The sequence below is a fragment of the Lycorma delicatula genome, chromosome 5 (genome assembly GCF_047948215.1).
Source record: "Lycorma delicatula isolate Av1 chromosome 5, ASM4794821v1, whole genome shotgun sequence".
NCBI lineage: Eukaryota > Metazoa > Arthropoda > Insecta > Hemiptera > Fulgoridae > Lycorma > Lycorma delicatula.
The window spans coordinates 25,426,782-25,437,907 of record NC_134459.1 but is presented as its reverse complement, the minus strand read 5'-3'; the positions used below and the strand labels follow the sequence as shown (position 1 = coordinate 25,437,907).

The 11,126-nt window shown below is 31.9% G+C and overlaps 1 protein-coding gene across 3 annotated transcripts in view; it reads right to left on the bottom strand.

Annotated features, from left to right (window-relative positions):
* Positions 1 to 379: 379 nt before the first annotated feature.
* Sec15 (exocyst complex component Sec15) overlaps positions 380 to 11,126 on the bottom strand; it is a 57,760-nt gene continuing 47,013 nt past the window's right edge. For all 3 annotated transcript variants that reach the window (XM_075365832.1, XM_075365831.1, XM_075365833.1), the window contains exons 12-14: positions 9,253 to 9,394; positions 6,357 to 6,543; positions 380 to 4,311 (exon numbers count right to left, since the gene is read on the bottom strand). In XM_075365832.1, the coding sequence (XP_075221947.1) occupies positions 4,155 to 4,311; positions 6,357 to 6,543; positions 9,253 to 9,394 (486 nt within the window). In that variant the 3' untranslated portion in view covers positions 380 to 4,154. The remainder of the gene's footprint in view (positions 4,312 to 6,356; positions 6,544 to 9,252; positions 9,395 to 11,126) is intronic.

The following is an 11,126-nucleotide window of genomic DNA, read 5'->3' as shown; positions in this document are numbered from 1 at the left end:
TTAGCTTATTAATAAAACCAGCAACAAATAGTAATAATAACACTGGATAACAGTGTTCCTTTTAATTTTTATTGAGCGTATCCCTATCAATTTTTCCTAAGCTCCATATGTTAACCTGTAGATAAAGGGATATGAACTAAGTTGTGAAAAATAAATTTAGTTCTGATATAGACAATTTAAAACTTTTAAGAAACTTAAGCATCATTTTATTTTTTCTTGGCAAAATACTAAAATAGATTAATTCAAATTTAGCAACATATATACATAAATAATACCCAATCAAATTACTTCCAGTGTAGATAAAATTTATCAGTCAACAAAGGTATCTAGAAATGTATTTTTAAAAAAGCAACAAGTTTTAAAAAATATAACAAGCAGGTAATAAATAATACTGAGATTACAAATTTTATTAAACATAACAATTACAGAAAGTTTATATTATTGTCTTAATGATACACTGTTTTATATGATTAAAATTTACAAACAATTAAGATATTTTATAAATATTTTATTTGAGTAGCCATTATAAGATCTGCTTCTTAAAAAAGTATTATTACATAATGATTATTAACAGATTATGCAGTGACCTTCCTGGTAAGCAATTGCTACAATACTCAGACAGTAATGCCTGTAATGTTGATGGAAAAAAGGTGGATGTAAAACAGAAAGTAACAAACTTGAACAGAATCTGTTGAACTAGATGTCAGGAGGGTATCGCAAATTATGTTTACTGAACACGATGTGGAAGGTCTTCAAGTGCCTCCAGGCTGGATGATTGCAAGCTGAAGTTAAGGAAACAGGTGGGCTCTCTGGAACCAACAGGTTCAGGCGTGGGAGGTCCACCATCGATGCTGTAGAGAGGGTGTTCGCCTGGGTGAAGGAGAAGGCGCATGCCAGTGGTGGTACTATTGGATGTCCTTAATGCCTTCAATAGTGTCAGCTGTCACAGAAGAGCTGAAACGAAGAGGAGTCAGCACATATTTGAGGGGCTGGAGAATGAGTATCTGAATAACAATAAGGTAACCACCAAAGTGGAAGGTGGAGTAGGCTGCCACTTCTACATTCATGGATGGAAAACAGAGCCCTGTGGCTTTCGCCACAGGGCTCTGTGCTGGGACCCCTCCTATGGAATGTGGTATTCGATGAAGTGCTATGATTGGAGTATCCCAGCGACACAGAGGTCATGGTCTATGCTGATGATCTGGTGCTCTTGGTTCCCAGGGCCAAGGAAAGGGAAGTTGAGGAGAAAGAAAATGCTGCGATTGAACAGGTGAGCATGTGGCTGAACATCAGAGGACTGCAGCTGGCCCTGGAGAAGACCTCTGTTATGGTGATGGCTGGCCAGAGAAAGCTGTAGGAGATCACCCTCCCGCAGTGTAGACGGTATAAGAGCAAGTCAGGTAGAAATGCCCAAGTACCTCAGGGTGTGGATTGACTCCAAGAGCAACTTTGGAGTACATGCAAGAGAGACTGCGAAGAAGGCAGAGAAGGCAGCTGCTGCACTGGCTAGAATAATGCCTAGGAATGGGACTCCACGAGGTTGCTGCACACAAGACTATCGAAGTGGTAACAGACATTATGAGTCTCCTGGTTGAAGTCTTAGGAGACTCATAATGTTTGTAACCGCTTCAATAGTCTTGTACACGGCACCCACATGGAGTGCAGCAATTCAGGTCAAACAGAATGTTAACCTTCATGTGGCGGTGCAGTAATGCTACACATATTGGCTGCATACAGGACTGTTTCGGAGGAGGCTGTGAGAGTCCTGGCGGGACTTTCACCAGTAGAGCTTCTGGTTGAGGACAGAATAAGAAGGAGAGGAGGGTCAGCTTGTAGTCAGTTGCAGGTTAGGTTGATGGAGGATTGGCAGGTTCCCTGGGACACCTTGAGCAAGGGAAGATGGAACATGATTAAGATGGTTAAGATGATTAAGATGGAACTAATTAAGAGAATAGAATCATGGCACAAACAGAAGCATGGGGAGCTGGGTTATTATCTCACTCAGTTTCTCACTGGCCATGACGACTTCGGAGTTTACCTTACAAGGACTCTGAATGAATCTACTGCGGAAATGAAGATACCCCAGAGCACACCTTCTTCCTTTGTGACAGGTGGGCCCAGTTACAAAGTGAACTGGGAGTGGAAGATCTGACTCCAGAATTAGTTATGGATTACATGCTCCAAGGGGAAGGCCACTGGAGGATGGTGTCTGAGTGGGTTACCAGAATACTTTGCCACAAGAAAGAAATGGAGTATAGGTGACACCAGTAGTGGTACTCCTACAGGACCGGTAGCTGTGATAGTATTATTATTATGTAGCTTGTTCATTAAATAAAATTTAATGAATAATTTTGTAATGATGATGTTAGCTATGTGGTGTTGACAGGAAAAGTATTATGTACCTACCTGTGTTAATCTATGATGTATTATGTGTAGTATAGTTCTACTGAAGGTTGTAGGATGAGTAATCGTCCTTCATTGTGATGATCATGTGTTGTATTTCCTTTTTGATAGTTAGTGTATTATGCATTGTATTACAATAGGTATTGTAGAATCATGTATTATGTAGTTGTATTTTATATAATGTATTATTGTATCATGTATTTGTTTATCCTAACGATGTTTATAGCATCGTTAGGATATATTTACTTGTCACACAAGTCATCGGTGTAACTGTAATAGTTACGTGATTGATGTTGAAGTATTGTATTGTGTATCTACCTGTGTTAATTAATGAATGTAGTATGGTAATATAATTGTATTGAATTATAGAACGGATATAACCATCGCCTGAACATGATCATATTATTGTGCTGTATTTTCTTGTTAGTTCTAAGTAGTGTATTGGTATTATGTATCCACTTGTTTGTCATATCAGTATAAATTCAGCAGTTTTGTGAATACTCTTCCATGGTATTGCCATTATGTTTTGGTCTGTGTTTAATTGATAACTGTTGTGTATACATTTTCTAAGTAGAATTCTAGAGGCAAATTATTGTATTGTATTGTTTGTTAGTTATAAGTATTGTGCGGTCGTACAGTAAAAGCTAAGATAGTTTGTATACTCTTCGAGGAGAAGAAAGATCCATCCCTGAGCCTACGCTGTGACTATGAGGTGCAGGAGTGTGAAGTAGTAAGATATAATTTAAAAAAAAAAGGATGGGGGTCGAAACATGGCATGTATAGGGCCAGAGAGATAGCCTCCCTCTCTGAGGACTAGGATGTTTTGGTCTGCCCACAAGCAAGGGGGGGGGGGTTGGGGCTTCCCAATGATGGCATGGGGGACCCTCGAGGTGTGAGAGGGCTGCATGCAGCAAAGGGTATGAGGAAATGCATGCCTGGAGCAGATAGAGTATGGCCAGGAAGGGTAGCCCTCTAGTAGAGGAGTATGCCAGCTGTCCAGAAGAGGAAATCACCACTCTTTAATGAAGCTAGGGGGACCGGGGGACCCTGATGGGAAAGCCTCAATGTGAGGCTTTCGACACTCCAAGGTGACTGAGTTTTGCTTAACTGTAAGGTCCAGTTGGAGGTGTTCATAGGAAAAAGGTGTACCAAACAGAGGATAATACTGCGGCAGTAACGAAACAGAGGATAATACTGTGGCAGTAACGAAACTAATTGACAAACAAATTATGATTATCAACCAAATGTTTTTACTATAAACACATATATTTACTACGGTAATAAGGGCTGTCTCCGATAAGGGTATTTATCCGGGTTTAAAAAAATTAATTGTTAATAACATTTTATATGTAATGTAATACCTTATTCTTTAATAAATATCTTTAAAATTATTTCAAATACACGTGAAAAAATTAATGAAATATTCTGAGGATTTATTATAAAAAAGCATAAATTTACTAATTTCAGGCACTCCTCAAATATAATAGAATGATCTATTCAACTCATGCAGATAGTAAAAAGTAGAAACAAGTTGACTTAATTGAGAAGTCTACACTCATTACTATATATTACTATATGTCAGTATAAAAATTAGTGAGTAACTGTTTATTTTATTTAACCCTTGTTACTGTTGTTTTGAATATTAAAATTAAATCAGTAGCATTCATTATTTAATGAGTTAATCATAATTTGAACTAAGAATATGTTTTTTACTAATATGTTTTGAAACAGTATGACAATTATAATATTATTTAAGGCTGTTGTAAATGCTGTTGTTGTTGCTGTTGCTGCTGTACAGTCATCGCTAACTGCCTAAGCTGTTTCAAAACTGTTTCAACTAATTTCTTTTTATCTCGTTCACTTTTCTTTAATACTGAAAATACAGTTTTCTTATCAGCTTCTCTAATTCTGCAAAAAAAGATAAGAATGACAATAAGACTAATTGATAATACTAAAAAAATGTAATTACAACTGGTTTAGAAAACTATTTACTAAGCTTACAGCTTTTTTTTTACAGAAAGGCCTAAAAACATCTAAAAATCACCAATAAAAATCTGATCTTTCTAAAAATCAAACCAAGATGATCATAGTAATTATCCTTAAACATAATCAGCAAAAAGATTAAAAATAAATACTTATTAATTCTATTATACAGTTTAGTCAATTAACCTGGTGCAGAAAGTAGATCATCAGTTTTTTCAGCAGTTTAAAATACCATCCTCTACCTGAGCATACACTCGTCAAAAAATAAAGTAGCGGTGACTGTATATTATCGTGTTACAGGTTCAACAAAGGATATTGAGAGATTACAAATGTTAAAATTCTCACAATTGTAATTTATTACTCTTTAGGATCTTAATCAGTGGACAACAGAATTATAGGCATAACAAATTGGTCTTTATACCTATACAATGTGTCTATAAAATTAATGATGGAATTTCAAGCTGTGATGATGTGAAGTAGTATATGTCAAAATGAAGAAAATCTGTCCATGTTTTTGGATACACATAAACATGTTCTAGTATGAGGGTTGTCTTACAAGGTCAGTAGCTACATGAAGCTCATTATTCATCACGATTACAGTGCAGTGGCTTGCCAAGTTCGAGTCGCTTACACTTATTAGGCATGAATATCATCATATGTTCAATGAAAAACTACTACAGTAAAAACATCATTCATTGATAGGATAAATAACTCTTACGAAATGGGCAATCTACTTAAACAGTTATGTTCTGGATGAGAATCAGTGTCTTATAAGATGGTTGAAACTGTATAAACAAGTCACTTCTACAGCTCAAAATGTCAATATGGAAATAAATAACATTTTAACACTGAGTTAGGAATTTCAGAAACAACTGTGCTTCAATGGTTATAAAGTTGAAATTTAAAATTTATCCACAGGACAAAATTAAAAATTTGCATTTATTAAAGACAAATCTATGTGGGTTACATCATGTTCACTACAAAATTTTTCTGACCTCAATATAAATCATCACTTTTTCTTTTATTATTACATAACTTGAAAAGGAACATTCTTTTTCAGTTCAAAAAAATACTCTTCATAATATATCAGAATGAAAAATTTAAAAAAGTAAACTCATGAACAAGAAAGAGCCCTGCGCAAAAAATATTTCTGATTTTAATAATTTTTTTCATGCATATTAAGATTCCTAATTATTTTTTTACATTTTTGTAATGTTAAGTAGTTTAATAATTTATTTTGGGTTATTAATTTATTTTGTTTATCAATTCCTAAATAGATACAGAAAAATCAGTTTAATAATCGAAATGAACACCTACTTGTATTTCCTAAATTATTATTTTTTTTCTAGGTTTTTCAGTATTTGATGATCCATTTTCTAAAACTTTATCTGCATTCACAGAGAAAAGGAAAAAATACAGCATAAATATTTAAATGAAAACATTGAACTACAATATTAGTTTTTTATTTTTACTAGTTTTCAGGTAATAAAAAATATAAAATAGTCAATATAGATAAAAACAAGAAATTTAGATAGTTTCTGAGTGTATACCTTCTCGCCAGGTACATTTGTACAGTAAAATCATATGTTATACACCATTAAATATACTATCTTGATACTATAATACTATAATACAATATTTAATTTTTGTTGCACCATAAATACAATATTCAAACTGAATACTCTTATTCACACTCCAAGTTTGATATAAAATGCTCATTGCCTTAATTATCATCAGTTAACTCAGCAAGTGATCTGAAGAATATCTTCAGTTAACTATTCATTTAATAAAAGTCATACAATTAACAAGTTTGGTGCATTTATAATGATGAATCATAAAAGATAAAATTCAGGAAAACTTGCGTAATAAAAATCAATTCATATTCAAAAAATCATGCGTAAAAAAGCAAATAATTAAAAAAATTATCTCCATACACTTATTATTTAAAAGCATAACAAACTTTTACTTACTTTTCTAGAAGTATAATAGCTGTGTTAGGGTCAACTCTACGATATTTTGAATTTTCTTGTCCGTGATCATGAAAATATGTAGGCCAATCCCAAGCCATAAAAAGATCTAATAGTTGCCTTAATGCAGAAAAATGTTGAAGAAGTTCTTCTTCTTCTAAATCAGAAACTGGTTGACTAGCAGCAAATTCTAAACAAAAACATACATATAAAGAAAAAAAATCATAAAACCTTATAGTTTGCAAAAAACATAGAATAATAATAAAACCCTAATAGCTATTATAATAATAAATAATAAATATAATAATAATTATATTATTATAATTATAATAATTAAATTATTATATTATAATAATTAATATTATTAATTAATTAATAATAATTATAATAAATAATAATTAATTAATTAATAATAATAATTATATTATTATAATTAATTAATAATTAATTATTATTATATTAAATTATAATAATTAAATTATTATAATTATAATAATTATTATAATAATAATAATAAATATAATAATAATAAAACCTAATTATAGCTATTAAGTACAACACCAGATGCTTTAGGGCACTTCAGGCCCCTTGCATCTGGCGACTTTGATTTTACTTATTACTCTTAATGTACATCAACATCACACGCTTTGGATTCACAAAAATATGATAAAATAGTATGAGAAATCAATATCTTTCATTTCGCATAACATTTTATTTGCATTAAAAGACAGACAATACAGAAATAGACATATTTTAATAGTACAAAATAATTTTCATTTTTTTTACAACAGTTACAAATAATTCTTTTTCACAGCTCAAACACAGGTATTTTCTTTTGTTAAAGCAAGGTAGTTTGTTTTACATATAATCACAGATTAAAAAAAAACTTAGAACATTTTTTTAACTTTGTGATCAGTCGAGAACTGGTGTTCAGTGTTATATGGCTGTTAACAAAAGCAAAAGGCCAAAGGCCTAAGGCCCCTGAGCACAAAGTAAACAAAGTCGAGAGGCTGTACTTTGGCCAGACAGACATATTTTCATCAAAGTGCATTAATAGAGAGGATAAAAAAGGGAAGCCTTTTTTAAGCCACATTTTTCCTGAGAGAAGTCATAAAACTTGCGATTCATGGTTTGTTTTAGAGCATGTTCTTTTATTTAATAAATACCCAATATACCCATAATAAAAATAGTTAGGTTACTTTTTAACCATTAATAAGCAAAACAGTACCAAATTGTACTAAATTTTTCATATAGGTCAATGAAACTTGACATGAATCTCATGAAGCTGCTAACAAAGAAACTTTTCCTTCAGAACAAAATATTCTCATACATTTTTTAGAATGTTAACAAAATTTCAATTCTGGTTTTGTAAAATGTGTTTTATTCTTGTATTAATTAGAAAACCTTATCTAACTGCATCATTTTCAAGCCTTTATTTTCTGAATATCTCTCTAAAACTGAACAATTAAAAAAAAATGTTTGTTCATTTTAATATTGTATCACAATCTGTTTAAAAACTATGTACTGCTAACAAACTACTGTGATAAAAATTTAAACCGTGTTAAAATTTATTCACAGTTATTTCATATATTAAATTATATATATTATCAAAGACAATTTTCCCAAACAAAGTACAAATAGTATTTTATGAACAATTAATTCTTTATTTTACAAAAAGAAGGGATATATTAATTTATAACTTATGGCTGTAACATATAAGGTAATAAAAGGCATCAATTACAGTTCCTTTCTTGGAAACAACAATTTTCAATAAATGGCTAGTCATTTGAACACTGATGATATCACTTATATGACAGAGTATTAGCTGGATTTTGATATTCTAATGAGTTATACTACAGTATATTTGGTTCAAAGAAAAGATAACAGAAATTATTTCACTCTATTCTCCAATACAAACAATAAAAATTATTTTTAATTCAATTAGTGAAGGAAGTGAAAACAGATTCAAAATTGTTTAACTGGATAATTTTTACAACCCACTTTAACAATTTCATACATCAACCGATTTGAACAAATGAGGTCATTTTGTTCACAATAAAAGACTCAGAACATTCTTGGATAAAGTGAATGAAGATAATGCATTGTTAGAAAACATAACCTTCTCTGATGAAGCTATCTTCCATATTACTGGTCATGTTAACAGTCATTGTCAGATTTAGGGTAGCAAGAACTGTCATGATGTCTGACAAACACAACATGAGAGCCCAAAAATTAATGTTTTTTGCATGTTGGACTGCTTATCAGGTGATCAGACCTTTCTTCTTTGCAGAGTGAATGGTACAAGCACTAGTTATCTAGGCATGTTACAGGAGTATGCAGTACCATAAATTAACATTGACAATGCAATGTTTACTTCCAACAAAATGGCACACCACCACGCTATGTGGTATTAGAGACCACAACATGTATTAGAGACTAACAACATGAACAATGTCCTCAATGTTGGATTGGCTGTGATAAACCAATTTCCAGGCATCTTGATCCCTTGATGTTATGGCATTCGATTTCTTTGTCTGGAAGTTTGTCAAAGAAAGTGTATACTACAAGGGTTGTCAATCTCAATAAACTAAATGAAGAATTCAAAGGTGTAACTAAAAGAATAACTCCAGATATTCTTTACAATGTGTGGCATGAAATTGAATACTGTCTAGACATTTACACACCAAAAAAGATGCTCATGTAGAACTTGTTTGAAATTAAAAAGTGTTTTGTACTAAACTGTTTGAAATATCCTGTTTGACAACAAAACATGAATGTTAATACACTCCTTTGTGATTTTTTATTAACACTTAAAAATGCATTGAATAATTTATGATTACTTGTATAATATATAATATGGAAGCAAATATCCATATTTAAAAAAAAATAACTAACTTACGTTCACATTGTATTGTATCTAAATTAATTTGCTGTAATGCTCCCATTGATATTTGTTTTACATCCTCACTTAACATGAATGCTAGAACTGATTCAGCAATATGCTGACATGCTGATTTGCATGCTTCTTGTGCAACTTCAACCTAAAACACAGAAGATTGATTATTTAAAAAAAAAAATTATGCCACTGTATATATTTACACCAACTATTGATTCAATTTATCAAAATAGCAAGAAAACTTTCACTGGTGTTTCTCCCCCACCAATTTTATTAAATTTTTGATTGGTCGAAAAGATCAGAAATAAAAAAAAAGTATCACTAATTTTTATTAACGATAAAATTTATTATTTTAAATCATTCCTAAAATTGAGGGATTAATAGTAGCTATACATTTCTAAAGAGAAAATCAGATTAAGAATCGGAAACCTAGATGTAAATATCTGTTGATGAATTAGAAAAATAAGATCTATTTCCTAAACTAAACACATCCATAACACCCATAAGATACTATTTTTGACACTTCAATCACCATTTGATTCTTATAATTTGATAGTTTTTTTCTATAATTCAACTTGCATTGCAGGATACCATACCAAAATTAAATTAGAAGTTTTTTAGATGTCTTCAGTAAATTCCTCTTTATAATTTACCATCTATATTATTTTAGAATTTATTCATTATTTTAAAAATTTTTGCGAAATTCTTGAAATCTCATAGATAATATTAGCACAATTTTATTTTATTAGAATGGTCTATATTACTAAATCATTTGACAATGCTATAGCATTGTCTTAACCAGACAGGAAGTGCTGGAAAATTCTGAAAATTTTTTTACAGAAATCGTTTTATTTATTTGCTTTAATTCTCAATCTGTGATAGTTTTTACTCATATATATACTCCCTTTCAGAAAATAACAAAACAACACTGCTTCCATAAGAATGACAGATTCTGTTAAAATGTTGATTCAAAATGGTTTCCAAAGAAATTTACTTAAAATTGGAAAAGATTCAATTTTTATCCACCAACAGCTTTTTTCATAATGTATACTCTGTAATTAAATCATAAAAAATTTTTCTTATAAATTACTGTTACTGCTGAAATTAAAACAAAAATAAGGAACAATTTCAAATTATATTTTATTTATTAAAAAATTTGTTAAAATCCATTCCTAATAAATAAGTCCTCCTCTATGGATCATGAGACCTTGCCGTTGGTGAGGGGGCTTGAGTGCTCAGGGATACAGAGTAGCTGGACCGAAGGTGCAACCATATCGGAGAGGTATCTGTTGAGAGCCAGACTAAGGAATGATTCCTGAAAGAGGGCAGCAGCTCTTTCAGTAGTTGTTAGGGGCGTGAGTCAGGACGACTTAAACGGCCGTATCAACATCACTCAGTCCTCTGAGTACTGCGCAGCTGAAAGCAATGGAAAACTACAGCTGTTTTTTTTTTCCAAGAAAATGTGGCTCTGCATTTTCAAAAGCAATAATGGAGGCGCCTTCCTTGGTAAAATATTCCGGAGGTAAAATAGTCCCCCGTTCGGATCTCCGGGTGGGGACTACTAAGGAAGGGGTCACCAGAAAAGTAAAAAATAACATTCTACGAGTCGGAGCGTGGAATGTTAGAAGCTTAAAAAAGGTTGGTGGGCTAGAGAATTTAAAAAGGGAAATGGATAGGGTAAACGTGGATATAGTAGGAATTAGTGAGGTTCGGTGGGAAGAGGAAGGCGACTTTTGGTCGGGTGACTTTAGAGTAATTAACTCAGCGTCAAATAATGGGCAGGCAGGAGTAGGTTTCGTGATGAACAAGAAAATAGGGAGGAGAGTGGAGTATTTCAAGACGCATAGCGATAGAGTCATTGTAATAAGGATAAATTC